The sequence below is a fragment of the Mercenaria mercenaria genome, chromosome 11, assembly GCF_021730395.1.
Source record: "Mercenaria mercenaria strain notata chromosome 11, MADL_Memer_1, whole genome shotgun sequence".
In the NCBI taxonomy this organism is placed as follows: domain Eukaryota; kingdom Metazoa; phylum Mollusca; class Bivalvia; order Venerida; family Veneridae; genus Mercenaria; species Mercenaria mercenaria.
This window is the reverse complement of record NC_069371.1, coordinates 10,375,042-10,393,486: the sequence shown is the minus strand read 5'-3', so window position 1 is coordinate 10,393,486 and position 18,445 is coordinate 10,375,042. Positions and strand designations below refer to the sequence as shown.

The 18,445-nt window shown below is 34.5% G+C and overlaps 1 protein-coding gene and 1 long non-coding RNA gene across 2 annotated transcripts in view; one reads left to right on the top strand and one right to left on the bottom strand.

The window, feature by feature from the left end:
• Window positions 1-6,766: 6,766 nt before the first annotated feature.
• On the top strand, window positions 6,767-9,037 carry LOC123531237 (uncharacterized). The gene is made up of 5 exons (XR_006682375.2): window positions 6,767-6,927; window positions 7,177-7,290; window positions 7,566-7,710; window positions 7,793-7,928; window positions 8,593-9,037. It is a non-coding gene; the product is annotated as an uncharacterized LOC123531237 (long non-coding RNA).
• Window positions 9,038-16,960: 7,923 nt separating this feature from the next.
• The window catches only part of LOC123531821 (tubulin gamma-1 chain), a 99,880-nt gene continuing 98,395 nt past the window's right edge, over window positions 16,961-18,445 (bottom strand). Inside the window, exons 11-13 of the mRNA XM_053518527.1 lie at window positions 18,221-18,382; window positions 17,502-17,693; window positions 16,961-17,290 (exon numbers count right to left, since the gene is read on the bottom strand). Coding sequence (XP_053374502.1) covers window positions 17,267-17,290; window positions 17,502-17,693; window positions 18,221-18,382 — 378 coding nt within the window. The 3' untranslated portion in view covers window positions 16,961-17,266. The remainder of the gene's footprint in view (window positions 17,291-17,501; window positions 17,694-18,220; window positions 18,383-18,445) is intronic.

Sequence of the window (18,445 nt, the reverse complement as noted above, 5' to 3'; positions counted from 1 at the left end):
AGTATATTGAACAAGCGATAATTAATCTTCCATCGTGCACCAGTCACATTGTCTCAATATTCCATATTGCTGAGATTATCAACATATTTTATGCTTTCGTCAACGTTACAGAAAAAACTTGCTTGAACTTCCCTAATGAACATCCGGTCTAGAGGTCACGGCAGTGCGCACATGTTTGGCGAAACGTAAACAAACAAAAACAGATTTTAAAAAAATCACAGTTTTACACTAAAACTCGAAATGATGAATGAAATTCATCTTGTATATGATCTTTAATTTGAAATCGTACATTGGTCTGCATCTGTTCTGTATATTTTATTCATTTTGCACATTTTGCTGCATTTTCACATTTTAGCGGACACGTGTAGTAAAATGACGATTGACATACATTTTTACAACAGCCAATCAGAATGGTTTTGTAATCTAGAACGGAACTTCACCAGGGAAGTTCAAGCAAGTTTTTTGTGTAATGTTGAAATTACTATAAACTACGCGTTGTTTTTTTAAGATAAGATGTATTGAAAAATGTGACTGGTACACAATGGAAGATAAATTACCACTTGTTTGATATCCATAGTACACATTTACCCAACTGCGTGTTTTAGATATGAAATGCGCGATTGAAACGGGTTAGTATATTTTCCCGTTCACGACCATGGTTCTTATAGAATACCTAGGGGTAGGGTATAACACGTACGGAGGCATTTTCTTTCTGATCTGGTGCCAGTGGTCAGAAGTGGGAAGTACGGGAATCAATTGTCCCTCCAGGGCTTCCATAGCGAAGCCTACATACTATTTTTTTGTCAAGGACTTAAATTTATTTCTTTGCATCATCACTGATTTTTTGCTGCCTTTTTATCAGTTTCCGTATTTAAATGTCTAACCCTGCAAACATGTGAAACGGTTATAAGTATAATCTAAATAAAAACAAAAACGGTGGCAGCCGTATGTTTTTACTTATGATCTGAATTCACACAAAGGTCCTTAATAGATATTGATAAGATAACCGAGAAAAGATGTTGATCGCTCGAGATAATATATTGATCGCTCAAGATAATATGTTGATCGCTCAAGATAATATGTTGATCGCTCGAGAAAAGATGTTGATCGCTCAAGATAAGATGTCGTGCGCACGAAATAAGATGTTGATCGCTCAAGATAATATGTTGATCGCTCGAGATAAGATGTCGTGCGCACGAGATAAGATGTTGATCGCTCAAGATAAGATGTTGATCGCTCAAGATAATATGTTGATCGCTCAAGATAATACGTTGATCGCTCAAGATAATATGTTGATCGCTCGAGATAAGATGTTGATCGCTCAAGAAAAGATGTCGTGCGCACGAAATAAGATGTTGATCGCTCAAGATAATATGTTGATCGCTCGAGATAAGATGTTGATCGCTCAAGATAAGATGTCGTGCGCACGAGATAAGATGTTGATCGCTCAAGATAAGATGTCGTGCGCACGAAATAAGATGTTGATCGCTCAAGATAAGATGTTGATCGCTCAAGATAATATGTTGATCGCTCGAGATAAGATGTTGATCGCTCAAGATAAGATGTCGTGCGCACGAGATAAGATGTTGATCGCTCAAGATAATTTAATCCTAAAAAAATAATTGCATGTCCTTAACATACCACCGTAGACTCTTTCTATGCCTTAATGTATTTTCAGTGAAAACCAAACTCGAACCATACTTCGATTAAATTTCCTATTTCGGGCCTCACATGTTAAGTATAAAAGCACGTTTTCCCGCGCCTACTTTCACACTTTGTGTTCAGTTCTAATCGATCATTTGCTTGTACGATGGCGCTTAGACGAGTTTTTGGTGGTGTTGTGAGGGGTGTGTTGGTGAAGATGCGGCGATGGTTTGGTTGTGCAGTGGCGGTAGAGGCAGCGGAGGTAGCAGCGGAGGCCGGGGACCTTATGGGAGGGGGTATGTTATGTTTTTTATGCATGTTTGTACAATGTATTTCAATGACATTGACCTCTAATGTAATGAGAAAAATTGGTATTACAATCATACCTCTAAGTCTTTCGTCAAAAAGTACCAGTGTTCTAATGGCTCATTGTCAAAGGGGTAAAAAGAATTACAAAATCACTTTTTGGCATTTTGTTCTCAGAAAAAAAATATCATTGTAATAAATTTAAGTGTATGTGGGTCATGAACCCATACTAGCTGTGTCCTAGATACATTACTTCGACTGGGTGTTGCATGTATCACATATAGCGTATATAGAGAAAACCTGTATGATAGCAATTACTGATTTTGATAACCATATGAAGATTCTGAAGTATTTTAAACCTATTATTAAGTGGCAGCCAGGAATGGATAAATTAATCTAAAACATCTTAATAGCAGGAATTATTTTTATCGAACGTAACAAAAAACTTAGAAAAAAGCAGCCAATTCATTATTTCTATATGAAAATTTCTGAGAAACTGCAGAATGATAAAGCATGTTATTCTTAAGGTAGTTCTGCACATTTGAAACACTAAAGATGATGGTGTAAGCTCATTTATCAGTAAAACAGAATATTGAGGGCTCAGAGCGAAACTAGTCTAAGTATATAGAAATAGAAGCAGATAGACTAGTTTTGCTGTCAGTCCTCGATATGTAAAACCTGAATTAGACATGCAGAAACAAAAAATCATTTTATGAAATGACCCAAACTATCAGTAAATCTGTTAAAATGGCAATGTTGTTATCATTCTAAAGATAAAATATGATATAAAAATGTTGAAAAAGGTTTACACGTTAAATTGTTCCAAATTATGTCTTATAATTAATAGCTAGAAAGATGCAAATTTATTTATAGGTGTAAGAAAATATCTTAAAAACAAGCACACAGACCTGCACAGTTTTATTCACCATATTATAGGCTATGTATTTGTTACGACTGTAGAAATTTCATCGAAATATACATTGTATATATACTAAATTTTCTACTTGTGAAAGTGTTAACAATTTGTAATTTTCCCATAGACTCCCATTCTGAAAACTTGTGTGAGATCCACTTTTTTCAAATCAGTCTAGCAAAAAATTCTACATTGTAGAAAAAATGATCCATACATGCAGAACTACCTAAGTAATACCTAAATAGATCTAAAAGTTAAAGCAAAAATACAAGAATTAAAATATTTGTAGCTGAAATTAGTTAGACCATTTTAAGCTTGATGTCCGTCGTGCGTCGTCTGTTCGGCGTAGATCGCCAGTCGTGCGTCATGTCCGTCGTGCGTCACAATTTCTAAAAAAAATCTTCTTGAAAACCACTGGGCAGAATTACGCCAAACTTCACAGGAATGATCCTTGGGTGGCCCCCTTTCAAAATTTTTCAAAGAATTGAATTCCATTCAGAACTCTGGTTGCCATGGCAACCGAAAAGAAAAACTTTAAAAATCTTCTTGTCCAAAACCACATGGCCTAGGGCTTTGATATCTGGTGTGTAGCATCATCTAGTGGTCCTCTACCAAACTTATTTAAATTATCCCCTTAGGGTCAAATATGGCCACGCCCCGGGGGTCACATGGTTTATATAGACTTATATAGGGAAAACTTTGAAAATCTTCTTGTACAAAACCACATGGCCTAGGGCTTTGATATTTGGTATGTAGCATCATCTAGTATACCAAGATTGTTCAAATTATCCCCCTAGGGTCAAATATGGCCCCGCCCCAATTTTTGCATAGACTTTTATAAAGTTTAAAAATCTTCTTGTCTGAAATCACAACACTTAGACCTTTGATAATTGGTTTGTAGCATCGCCTTATGGTCCTCAACCAAAATTGTTCAAATTGTACCCCAGGGGTGAAAAGAGGTCCTGCCCTGGGGGTCCACAGTTTTATATAGACTTATATAGGAAAAAGCTTTAAAAATCTTCTTGTCTGAAGCCATACGACCTATAGGCTTTTGATATTTGGTATGATGCATTGTCTAGTAGTCCTCTACCAAAATTGTTCAAATTATGCCCCTTGGGTTAAAAGAGACCCCGCCCTGGGGTCACGTAGTTATTATGTGAGTTATATAGGAAAAATACTTAAAAAATCATTTGATCCTATTTCCAAGACTGTTTAATTATAATTACCTGATGACCCCAAGTAATATGATGTCACTTGACTGTGACCTTGACCTACTGACCTACTTTCTTGTTTTTTAAGATACAGCCTTGAAATTTTGATGACATACACAGTTTTGCACACAAATCGTAAAACTGAATTTCATTGACCATGAATGTGACCTACTGACTTTCTTAATATTTTATCATCAGTTTGACATTTGAAACCTGTAGCTCATATTACTCAGGTGAGCAATCCAGGGTCATCATAACCCTCTTGTTGTTAATCTCTTGCTGATTATATCTAAATACTTTTGTTGTTTTTAAATGCAGTTTTTGAACATCATATTGTAATTTATGTATATGTATATTATTATTATTAGATGTAAAGAATCTGAAGAACATGAAGTTCAGGAAGAACCTGTTACATCACTTGTCTACTATCATGGACAGAATAGATGATAGGTGCCACAAATACTGAAGTTTAGGTATGCATATAAGTCTTTTTTTCCCCAAAGTTTTCTTTTGAGATATTTCAGCAGACTGAAGATGTACATGAAGAATTACTATGGGATATTTTACTCATGAAGTTAATCTTGAAGTAACAAATATTACAGTACCCAGTATAACATTGTTAACAACACCCCTTTGTTACCATTATTTATGAATGTGTACTCTACAATATTTTCTAAATTCTGAATATTTCAGGGAAATCTGTGTGGGGGAGGGATGATGATTCACCTGATTCCTTTGACGATAAAGAAGAGAATGGAATGGACAAACAGATGACATGCTGGTAAGAATGAGACTGACAGGTGAAAAGCGTAAGCAAGAGAAAAGAGATGGTGGTTATATAATGTTGCTAGTTAAGGGAGTATTTTCTAACTTTGAAATATTTCAGGGAAATGGGACGAAGGGGATTAACAGTGCAGGGGAGAATGGAATGGACTAACAGATGACATGCTGGTTGGAATGAGGTTGATAGATGAAAGGCAAAAAAGGAACTATGAGATGGTATGTATATATAAATGCATTTAGGGAGTATTTTCTAAATTCTTAATATTTCAGAGAAATGTGGGTGAGTAGGGATGATGATTTGCATGATTCCTTTGACGATACATGAGAGAATGGAATGGACAAACATATGACATTGAGGTCAGAATGAGACTGACAGATGAAAAGCTTAAACAAGAACAAAGAGATAATTGGTATATAATGTTGCTAATTTAGGGAGCATTTTCTAACTTATAAATATTTCAGGGATATGTGGACGAGAGGGATAAACAGTGCAGGAGAGAATGGAATGGACAAATAGATGACATACTGGTCAGAATGAAACTGACAGATGACAGATGAAAATGTGAACAAGAACCCTGAGATGGTGGGTATTTAGCGAGTATTTTCTGTACTTTGATTATTTCAGGGAAATGTAGACGAGTAGGGATGATAGTTCACAAGATTCCTTTGATGATAAAGAACAGAATGGAATGGACAAACAGATGACATGCTGGTCAGAATGAGACTGACAGGTGAAAAGTGTAAACAAGAACAATCAGATGGTGGGTATATAATGTTGCTAATTAAGGGAGTATTTTCTAAGTTTGAAATATTTCAGGGAAATGGGACGAGGGCGATTAAAAATGCAGGAGAGAACGAAATGGTCTAACAGATGACATGCCGGTCAGAGTGAGGTTGACAGATGAAAAGAAAAAAAAAAAAGAAATATGAGATGGTATGTATATATAATTGCAAATTTAGGGAGTATTTTCTAACTTCTTAATATTTCAGGGATTCTAAATTCTTAATATTTCAGAGAAATGTGGATGAATAGAGATGATGATTTGCATGATTCCTTTGATGATACAGGAGAGAATGAAATGGACAAACAAGTGACATACTGGTAAGAAAGAAGCTTACAGACGAAAATGTGAACAAGAACCATGAGATGGTGGGTATATAGTGTTGCAAATTAAAGAAGTATTTTCTGAGTTTTAAATATTGCAGGGATATGTGGATGAGAGGGATTAACAGTGCAGGAGAGAATGGAATGGACTAACAGATGACATGCTGGTCAGAAAGAAGCTTACAGATGAAAATGTGAACAAGAACCATGAGATGGTGGGTATATGTATTTGCAAATTTAGCCAGTATTTTCTATATTTTGATTATTTCAGGGAAATATGGATGAGTAGGGATGATGATTCGCATGATTCCTTTGATAATAAAGACGAGAATGGAATGGACAAACAGAATGACATGCTGGTCAGAATGAGACTGACAGGTGAAAAGCGTAAGCAAGAACAATCAGATGGTGGGTATATAATGTTGCTAATTAAGGAAGTATTTTCTAAGTTTGAAATATTTCAGGGAAAAGGGACGAGGGCGATTAAAAATGCAGAAGAAAACGGAATGGACTAACAGATGACATGCCGGTCAGAGTGAGGTTGACAGATAAAAAGCAAAAAAAGAAATATGAGATGGTATGTATATATAATTGCAAATTTACGGAGTATTTTCTAACTTCTTAATATTACAGGGATTCTAAATTCTTAATATTTCAGAGAAATGTGGATGAGTAGAGATGATGATTTGCATGATTCCTTTGATGATACAGGAGAGAATGAAATGGACAAACAGGTGACATACTGGTAAGAAAGAAGCTTATACAGATGAAAATGTGAACAAGAACCATGAGATGGTGGGTATATAATGTTGCAAATTAAAGAAGTATTTTCTGAGTTTTAAATATTTCAGGGATATGTGGATGAGAGGGATTAACAGTGCAGGAGAGAATGGAATGGGCTAACAGATGACATGCTGGTCAGGAAGAAGCTTACAGATGAAAATGTGAACAAGAACCATGAGATGGTGGGTATATGTATTTGCAAATTTAGCCAGTATTTTCTATATTTTGATTATTTCAGGGAAATATGGATGAGTAGGGATGATGATTCGCATGATTCCTTTGATAATAAAGAAGAGAATGGAATGGACAAACAGAATGACATGCTGGTCAGAATGAGACTGGCAGATGAAAAGCATAAACAAGAACCATGAGATGGTGGGTATGTAATGTTGCTAATTAAAGAAGTATTTTCTGAGTTTTAAATATTTCAGGGATATGTGGATGAGTGGGATTAACAGTGCAGGAGAGGATGGAATGGACTAACCGATGACATGCCGGTCAGAATGAGGTTGACAGATGAAAAGCAAAAAAAGAAATATGAGATGGTATGTATATATAATTGCAAATTTAGGGAGTATTTTCTAACTTCTTAATATTTCAGGGATTCTAAATTCTTAATATTTCAGAGAAATGAGGATGAGTAGGGATGATGATTTGCATGATTCCTTTGATGATACAGGAGAGAATGGAATGGACAAGCAGATGACATCCTGGTAAGAAAGAAGTTTACAGATGAAAATGTGAACAAGAACAAAGAGATGGTGGGTATATAAAGTTGTGAATTAAGGGAGTATTTTATATATTTTTTCATTTATTTCAGTAAAATACAGATGAGAAGAGATGATGATTCACATGATTCCTTTGACGATGCAGGACAGAATGGAATGGAAAAACAGATGACATACTGGTCAGAATGAGACTTACAAATGAAAAGTGTAAACAAGAATCAGATGAGATGTGTACAAGTAGGTATATATAGTTGCAAATTTAGAGAGTATTTTCTAAAACTCTAATTATTTCAGGGATTCTAAATTCTTAATATTTCAGGGAAATGTGGATGAGGATGGATGATGATTTCAATAATTCCTTTGACAATATAGGACAGAATAGAATGGACAAACAGATTACATGCTGTTCAGAATGAAGCTGACAGATGAAAAGAGCCGACAAGAAGCATGAGATGGTGGGTATATAAAGTTACAAATTTAGGAAATATCTATAGTTAAGATTTAGCTTAAACTTTTGAAAACTTGAGTATGTTGCAGCCTGACAAAATAGTGTGTTTATGTGTTTCAAAAATTTATGACATGTGATACTGAATGTAAGGAACAATGTTTAAATGTTCAAGGCTTTTTTGTTTAAAGATATATCCCTAATGGATATTAGTCACATCCATAGTTTCTATGTAAGCATAAGATTAACTGGTTATCTTTAAACTGTACTACATTTAATACATGTATAGCTAAGCACAGAATAAAAGTGTACTACCAAGGAAAACTGAATGATAAATTGTAGTTTTGATCAGTTTTATTCAAAATTCTGCAATTTTTGTAGATAAAAATTTAATTGGAACATGCATAACTTATACAGTTTACCAAGTGTTATTTGTATCAAACATTTATATCTTTATGGTATGGTTGTGCCACAGACTTACCATGATATTTGGTCGTTTGTAGGACCATATCTGTTTCCATCAAATTTGACTTAAATTCAGCAAAATAGTGCTGAACTATTTACTGGTCAATAGGTCAAACTATGGACTTGTACTTTATATAAGGAGTCATTGATAAAGATTCTTGTAAATGGCAGATATTGTCTTATGTTATGATATGCTTTATTTCTTTCAGGTCTGTGTTGAGGTAAAACCTGGCAATTCCTAGGAAGACTGTCTTTGGATGATGTAGTTTTTGGTTGATGTACAAAAAGCCTGACAACAGCTTCAAGCCTGGCAACAGCTTCCAAAATCATGGACACATATATCAGTAAGTTAATATTTTTCATTTTACAGTTATTGTCCATGTGCTGTCACATGGAGGAAAGATTCACAAGGGCAAAAATTAAACTCAGACAAAAACACAAAAAATCACATTTAATTATTCTTTAACTATGTGGATTTCAAACTATCAAGTGGGTGAATTATTTCATCAGTTTTCCACAATAAATAAAATAATGTAAAATATAGAATAAAATAATAAAAAACTAACAAAATAAATAAACACAATTTGGGGGGGAAAAGTGACTCTTTTCTAATGCTACCTGATTTTAAAGTTGTCTAAAATTGCTTGATTAAGACTGTTTATATTTAGCTTTAAATGAGGAGTGGATAGAAATGGAAAAAAAACTGATGTAAAAATGTCAGTCAGAGCAATGACAAACTTAAAATCTGGAGGTCCCAAGTCCTCGAAAAAGCAGAGGGAAAAGGAGCTGCTGCCTTGGCTGTCTGTGACAAAATACTTGTCTTAAGACTATATTGGTTTAAATAAAACAGAAATAATTTAGTTGTTTCTAACTCAAATATTTGAATTTTCTTAAATAGAGATTGCTCTAGTATAGGTTTTGTTGTTACCCATTCGTATGTGTCAGTGTCACACAAGTTTCAGGTGTAAGCAGGTTTCACTAAATCTACAAGGTCAAAAGTTTTAAACTCTTCTACCTAACAGTACTTTCACTTGGGCATTGCTCAGAAAAGTACTATAACCAGAAAATAGTCATTCGAGTTATAAAATGGTTTTCAGGAGAAAACTTACAAGAAGTTGTAAATATATTTTTATAAATTAACTGCAGCCAATTTCCAGTTTAGCTTCTTAAAGGGTCAAGGTGCCAGTTTGAAAATTACTCGCAATTTTGTCTTCAGCTAATTATTAATTTGTGCTCAGAATCAACCAGTCAGAAGCCAGGGTTTTGAAAGTGATCTCTAAAGTCAGTTGTATAGCTGTTACATTGCAGAAAACTTGTTTTCCCTGAGGAGTTCAGTTAGTTATAAAAAGTTTTTAAGCCATGTAACCTATTCTTTCATTTATTACCTTATTTATGTTCTTTAACTTGCCTTTAATTAACACTTATCATGCTGGACATGATTTATTCTGCCTATATGACCAGTGTAGATCATGATCAGCCTGCATATTTGTGGGGTCTGATCATGATCTGCATTGTTCCTCATTCAGTCAGTATCTTTCTGGTAAGCACCCCTTTAGACAGTCAATGGTAATGTCCAAATTGAAAGAGGGACAAGTCCATTATAGAAATTTAGCAGGGTAAATGTTAACATTGATGGTGTGATTCTTGCTTACTGTCTTTCGTGTAGAGATCAGATTTTAACCTATATGATACCAATTCTTCATTTCAGATGTCCTACATTATTCATCACTGAGGACTAACATTTAGCTCCTAAAACCAGCTAAATGTATGTTTATAGGAGCAGAGAAAACTTCCTTGAGGTTTTTATATCTTCTGCTAAATGCTGATAAAAAGGCACATCTACCTTTTCATGGTATAACATTCTGACGGTTTTGTTTGTACTGCTGTAGATCCATATTGGTGGGGTAAATCAATTGATTAAATGAAGAGGTAATAGAAAAATGCCTAGAGGAAAACAACATGGATTCATTTAACTGTTGAAGAATTATTGATATAATGTAAACATAAGACCATTATCCAGTTTGACAGATTGTAAATTATTTGTCAGTCTGTGAAATTACCTAAATGTGAATTATCAATTTCGTTAAATAGCAAGTAAAAGACAAAATCCAGAAGAATGATAGAAGTTGAACAAATCTGTCTGTGTTTGGATCATGCACGTGTCCTGTCCAAATATCTTGCACTTACTATTTTTCGATTATCACAAAATACATAGAGCTACAGGAACCGCTGCCATATAACTACTGGATGTAGCTGAGAGTAACAGACTGACGGAGATGTAGGAAAAGTTCCACTAGCTATAAATTAGAAAACTCCAGAAACATAATGTTATTTTAGGAAAGTAACAAGATCATCATTAAGTAAGAACATTTGGTTGTGTGATCTGCTATTGCATTGAGTCAAGTTGATTAAGTAATTAATCAACATCTTACCTAATATATAGGATAAAACAAGTACTGGAAAAGTACAAATGCCTTCTTAATGGAAGTGTAACAAACAGTTGTATGAGAAAGACAACTCCATGTGTGTTGGCAGAGTTGTCTCCCTTTATAAAAGATTAATGAAATTTGACAACTACCTTTCTGGATGATAAATGACAAATTTTATTTTACATATTTTCCTTTAGCAATAGAGGGAGATGTTCAACTACAGTCAATTTGTTTTAACATTTACCAATGGTGAAGTCAGAAAAACTCCTATTACTGAATACAGGAGATTGATTAAAGTCTACGTAGGTGGTTCTGAGGCCTTGTAAACCATGTGGAAGCAGTGCATGGTCAGTCAGTGTAATATTGATAATGTAAGTTGCTTTTTGACAGCGCAGCTATACAAAGTACGATACATGTATATGGAGAGCTATCCTAACCGCCTTGGCATCCGCCTCTGCCCCTCAGATAATGTTTTGATGCACTTTTACTTTATCTCTATTATTTCATGATCCATTTTGCTTCACTGCTCAGGTTCCATAAATCTGTTTTGCTTTTTCACAAAATTATGCCCCTTTTTCGACTAAGACATTTTTGGTTAAGGTTTTATATGCAAGCTGATATCTCAGTACCCACTACTGGGAATGGGTTGAAACATCACACACTTATTCACTGTCATGATCTGACATGCCATGCACAGGTTCCGTAACTCTACTTTGCATTTTTACCAAGTTATGCCCCTTTTTCGACTTAGCAATTTTTGGTTAAGTTTTTGTATGTAAGCTGGTATCTCAGTACCCACTAATGGGAATGAATTGAAACTTCACACACTTGTTCACTGTCATGACCTGACTTGCAGTGCACAGGTTTCATAACTCTACTTTGCAATTTTACGAAATTATGCCCCTTTTTTGACTTGGCAGTTTTTGTATGTAAGCTGGTTTCTCAGTACACACTGATGAGAATGGCTTGAAACTTCACACACTTGTCATGATCTGACTTGCAATACATGGGTTTCATAACTCTACTTTGCTATTTTACAAAATTATGCCCCTTTTTAGCTCGACTTTTCGAAGAAAAAGTAGACCTCTTGTATTTGTCCCGGCGTCGGCATTGGTTAAAGTTTTTGATAAAGTCAAATATCTCTGTTACTATCAAAGCTATTGACTTAAAACTTAAAATAGTTATTTACTATCAAAGTCTACACCAGGAGAAACAATCCCCATAACTCTGATTTGAATTTTGACAGAATTATGCCCCTTTTTAACTTTGAATTTTTTTGTTTAAAGTTTTGGATAAAGTAAAATATCTCTGTTACTGTCAAAGCTATTGACTTGAAACTTAAAATAGTTATTTACTATCAAAGTCTACACCAGGGGAAACAATCCACATAATTCTGATTTGAATTTTGACAGAATTATGTCCCTTTTTTACTTTGAATTTTTTTGTTAAAATTTTTGATAAAGTCAAATATCTCTGTTACTATTAAAGCTTTTGACTTGAAACTCAAAATAGTTATTTACTATCAAAGTCTACACCAGGAGACACAATTCCCATAACTGGTTTGAATTTTGACGGAGTTATGTCCCTTTTTAACTTAGATTTTTTTTTTTTACTGGCAAAGCTCTAATTCAGAGTCAAGCACTGAGAAAAGTCGAGCGCGCTGTCTTATGGACAGCTCTTGTTCAACTTTTATTTTCATTCATCTGAAAAAGCTGTTCAATAGTTGAGCGTTGCTGTCCTTTGGCAGCTCTTGTTTTATCTCTAATGTTTACATGCTGGATCATTTTCATATAGAAAATGTATTGTGCGCAGAAATCATCACCTGTTGATTAATAGAATAAATATGGTAACTTGAATTCCGCAAAGAAAATAGAACATCATCTAGCAACAGATAAAGAATGGAACTGTAGGACACCTCTCTCCACTACCCACCCCTTCTCTATTTAAATCTGACCGTTGCATTAACAATCCAAACCACTTTGATATTGTCAAATAAAAACTTCAAAATTCAAAGTTTTTTTGAATACGGAATGAATTAATCCCCGTTTGGGTGTAACTGGATATAAAATCAAAGGCCAGACTTTGTTAATTGAACATTTTATTTTCTACTTCAACTTTTAATTATATTACAAGTATCATGTAAGCTAATTGCGACAGGTGGTAAATTCTGTGAGATCATGTTAGGAAATCAAACAAAAACTTTTTTAAATTATGGAAAATATCTTTTTTTTTTTTTTTTTTCATTTTTCTTCACCTAAATTTGTCGGGACCAAAACTGCTGAAAAATAGCTTATTGGCTGTTCATTATGAATCCAAATCATCTATGATAATGAGCATAAGTTAAAGTATATCAGCTGTCTACATATATTTTCCTTTGTCTTGCAGTGGATACTTCCTATTAAACAGACTCATTATTGATCGAATCGATTGAAATGCAATATAACTCTAATGTAATTTAAAGTGTGCAGTCATGTTTTTATGCCTTACATAGAGCGTGCATGTGCGAAAATTGTCTGCAGTTGCTAAGGAGGTAGCTCTCTGTAAAAACATCTATAGCACGAGTTATTGCATGCTTGTTTTCATCCTCCATTAATTAATTAATTAAGATTCCTACTTGAAATGTGTATTTTATTACTTTTCAGGAAATTTGTAATTATCTCCCTTTAATATAAAACAATTTATATATAGTATAGGCAAAGGGAGGTAACAATAATTTTACAAACTTGCATTTCTAATGAATTTTGGCAGAATATACACTTGTCAATGAAAATCTTTGACAAATTTGATACAGTAGTGCTTATATTCCTCAGACAAAATATGTTTATGAAATAAAATAATGCCATGCATCTTGGTTGGGTAACCAGGATAGGGAAATTAAGTTTTAGAAATAATTTCAATGAAAATCTGACATGTATTAAGAACTCCATGAACACAGGTAAGTGTAAATGATTAGTTTTTAAGTTAGTTGACCAAAATCTGATTAACCACTTTAAGCTGACCAAAATTATAACATTTTTTTAAATAGCAGTATGTGTAAATATTTATGAAACAAGCAGTTGCATTCAATAAACGCTTGATGTGGCCGGTGGCATCCTTGTCGATACAAAGCAACCTAAGTCCAAAACGAGATCAAGTTCAAGGTCAAACTGAGGTCAGGTGATATCTGAAGATGAGGAATGGTCACGGGTTACATCTGCATTAGTATCAAGTCATTCTAGTTAGGGGTATTGATGCTAGACGAAACGGTCCCATTTGGTTAACCTCGTATGGATGGACATACGGACGGACAGGACAATCACTCAGTAGATGCTGGGGGCACAATAAAAAGATTATTAGTTTTGCATCGAGAAATACATAGCTGCTCTTTAAGAGAAATATATTGCGATCCTGAAGTCGCACAATATTTTCGCTGCAGAACCTGTGCATATTTCTAGATACAAAGCTAATAGGCAGTTAGTATGCCATTTACCAAGAATTTTAGGTTAGTTTTGATGCACTTTCACTCTGTCTCAGTTATTACTTAAAACAATTTGATTGAAGCTTAAAACAGTTGTTTCACATCATCACCCAAATCGTATGTTACAAGGTGCATTACTGTCGGTAATATTCTATGCTTAGAAATTCTAATTATTTATTTGATGCTCTGTGGCTATATGGATTTTACTGTTTAGACTGTTGTCCCATGTCATCATCTACATTGAGAGATATAAACAAGAGGACCATGATGGTCCTGAATCGCTCACCTCTTCCCACATGACCCAATTTTGAGTATGACGTCGTTTTTTCTATTATTTGACATAGTGACCTAGTTTTTGAGCTCATGTGACCAAGTTTTGAACTTGACCTAGATATTATCAAGATAAAAATTCTGACCAATTTTCATGAAGATCCATTGAAAAGTATGGTCTCTAGAGAGGTCACAAGGTTTCTCTATTATTTGACCTATTGACCTAGTTTTCGAAGGTACGTGACCCTGTTTTGAATTTTATTTAGATATCACCAAAGTGAACATTCTCACTAATTTTCATGAAGATCTCATGAAAAATATGGCCTCTAGAGAGGTCACAAGGTTTTTCTATTTTTATACCTACTGGCCTAGTTTTTGATGCATGTGACCCAGTTTCGAAACTGACCTAGAAATCATCAAGGTGAACATTCAGATCAATTTTCATGAAGATCCATTGAAAAATATGGCCTCTAGAGAGGTCAAAAGATTTTAATAATTTTAGACCTACTGACCTAGTTTTTGACCGCAGTTGACCCAGTTTCAAACTTGACCTAGATATCATCAAGATGAACATTCAGACCAACTTTAATACAGATCCCATGAAAAGTATGGCCTCTAGAGAGGTCACAAGGTTTTTTTATTATTTGACCTACTGACCTAGTTTTTTATGGCACGTGACCCAGTTTCAAACTGGACCTAGATATCATCAAGGTGACTTTCTGACCAATTTTTATGGAGATACATTCACAAGTATGGCCTCTAGAGAGGTCACAAGGTTTTTCTATTTTTAGACCTCCTGACCTGGTTTTTGACCGCACATGACCCTGTTTCGAACTTGACCTAGATATCATCAAGATGAAAATTCAGACCAATTTTCATACAAATCCCATGAAAAATATGGCCTTTAGAGAGGTCACAAGGTTTTTCTATTATTTGACCTACTGACCTAGTTTTTGATGGCACGTGACCCACTTTTGAACTTGGTCTAGATATCATCAAGATGAACATTCAGACCAAATTTCATACAGATCCCATGAAAAATATGGCCTCTAGAGAGGTCACAAGGTTTTTCTATTATTTGACCTACTGACCTAGTTTTTGAAGGCACGTGACCCACTTTCGAACCTGACCTAGATATCATCAAGGTGAACATTCTGACCAATTTTCATGAAGATCTCATGAAATATATGGCCTCTAGAGAGAGCACAAAGTTTTTTCTATTTTTAGACCTACTGACCTAGTTTTTGACCGCACGTGACCCAGTTTCGAATTTGATCTAGATATCATCAAGATGAACATTCAGACCAACTTTCATACAGATCCCATGAAAAATATGGCCTTTAGAGAGGTCACAAGGTTTTTCTATTTTTAGACCTACTGACCTAGTTTTTGATGGCACGTGACCCAGTTTCGAACTTGACCTAGATATCATATCAAGGTGAACATTCTGACCAATTTTCATGAAGATCTCATGAAATATATAGCCTCTAGAGAGGTCACAAGGTTTTTCTATTTTTAGACCTACTGACCTAGTTTTTGAGGGCACGTGACCCAGTTTCGAACTTGACCTAGATATCATCAAGATGAATATCTGACCAACTTTCATAAAGATCCCATGAAAAATGTGACCTCTAGAGTGGTCACAAGCAAAAGTTTACGGACGGACGACGGACACCGCGCGATCACAAAAGCTCACCTTGTCACTTTGTGACAGGTGAGCTAAAAAAGAGGCAGTTAAAACATGACATGGAAGATTAAAAATTTTCTGTATTGCCCGAGTTCGTTTCTTTGGAAAAAGCTGGCGTCATGGAACATGCAGTTGTCGCCCAGTTGGATGGAAACGCATGACCTCTATAGATGAGTGGCTGACACCTTGACCAATAAACCAATGCTTCATGCTAAGATGTGTTTTGTTTGTCAAAATTACACATAAAATTACAAGAACTTGATTTTTGCTGTGCAATAAAGTGTACATTACTTAGTAAAATCTCAAAGGGTCATAACTAAATCTAGTCTTATAAATAAACCATTACATTGAGCAATTTTACCTTCAAACTTTTTCTTTTAAATGACATTTTTCTTCTTTTTTTTTTATCGCATGTTATATACAATGGGCATGTTATAGCTTATTCACTGGACTAACTAAATCAGGCAAAATATACATGCATTAGTTCAATTCCTTGTGATACATTTCAGGCAAAATATACATGCATAAGTTCAATTCCTTGTGATACATTTCAGGCAAAATATACATGCATAAGTTCAATTCCTTGTGATACATTTCAGGCAAAATATACATGCATAAGTTCAATTCCTTGTGATACATTTCAGGCAAAATATACATGCATAAGTTCAATTCCTTGTGATACATTTCTGTAAGTTGGAGCCAGATTAATCATTCAAAAAAACAACCAAGACGAATTATGTCAAATTTATATTAGCATGATATAAATTAATCACAGATCATGAAGACAACAATAGCACTTTGTCTGTTGTCGATGCAAGTTGAATAATAAAAGTTCAAATATCATTAGTAACTCCTTGCAAACTTTCCCCAGATGTTCAGTTTATAGCACTGTACAATTTACATTGACCAGCTTGAATAGCTGAAACTATCATTTCTCAATTGTCAGAAATGTTTTCTTCTCACAAACTTTGCAGTAACACAAGCTGATATTGTTTGCTGTATGTACCAAATTCCTCTGAGCACTTTTGATTTTTGTCTTGTTAAAGCTGTTCACCACCACCAGCCTAGAATATGAAATAAACATTTCAGATTAAACAAGATCAACAAAAGATTTGAGCTTTAAATTTAGTAATATTCAAGCATAACCAAAGCAAATGCATCAAAATGAAATATTTTATTTAGAAAGTTAGATTACAAATTTAAAGTGGGTTCCGAAAACTAAACCTTTACTATGCCTTGGAAAAGTAGTTCTTAAAATGATCTTCATAAATGTACCTTGTGTGCGCCCCATGACAAGTAGTCCGGCTTGGTAGCAGCAGCGTATTCATCCACCAGTTGCTGGAGCGATTCTCTTGAATCATCAAACTCATCCAAATTGTCTTTAAACATATTTTCTTTCTTGAACTGATCCAAAAATGCTTCACGTTTTCTCAACTTGTCATATTGTTGTAACGTTCTACCAAACAGCTACAAACAAATTAGGTTTCATTTTAATACAGACATAGTTTCATTTTGTTACTTTTTTTAAAATGATTTTTTTGTGGTGTTCAGCGTTATTTTCAATAGCTATTTCAGCCATATTACCTAACAAAGTTCTAGAATTTTCACCAGTTATAACTAATTTACTATAGTAAATGGCATTTTCTTCATATAGTGGACTAGTATTAACATAGTTTAGTAAGTGTAACAGAGACAGATGGACTTTGCCCTAATTAGCCTTTTTTCGCTAAAACAAACTAGTTTACTACAATTAAATGACATTTTCTTCTTATGTCACTCATAATGTGGCCAAGCAAGTATTCCATATTCATGTAAGAAAAGTGTTAACAGTGATTGATGGACAGGACAAAAAGATTTCTAAACATCACACCAACATTGTTAAAAACACCTATAAAAATCTTAAATGAAAATTTCCTTTTTTCATCTTTTCTCAAGTAACAACACAATGTCAGGATTGTTAAGACCCTAGGTTTTCTAACATATTGACCACTTACAGTAGAAATGCTTGTATGATTGGCTAACATCAGACCACTGACTCTGTGAGCAGACGGTATATATGGAGATTTTCTAGAAAGCGCCACCTGTATGCTGGCTGGTCCCCATGGTATAAACTGTGCTAACTTCCTCTCTCTGATACGCTGTAAACTTTTGTGAACCTGAAACGGGCAACATTTTTTAAACAAATGACATTATATTGGTATGAACAGGTATGACTAAAA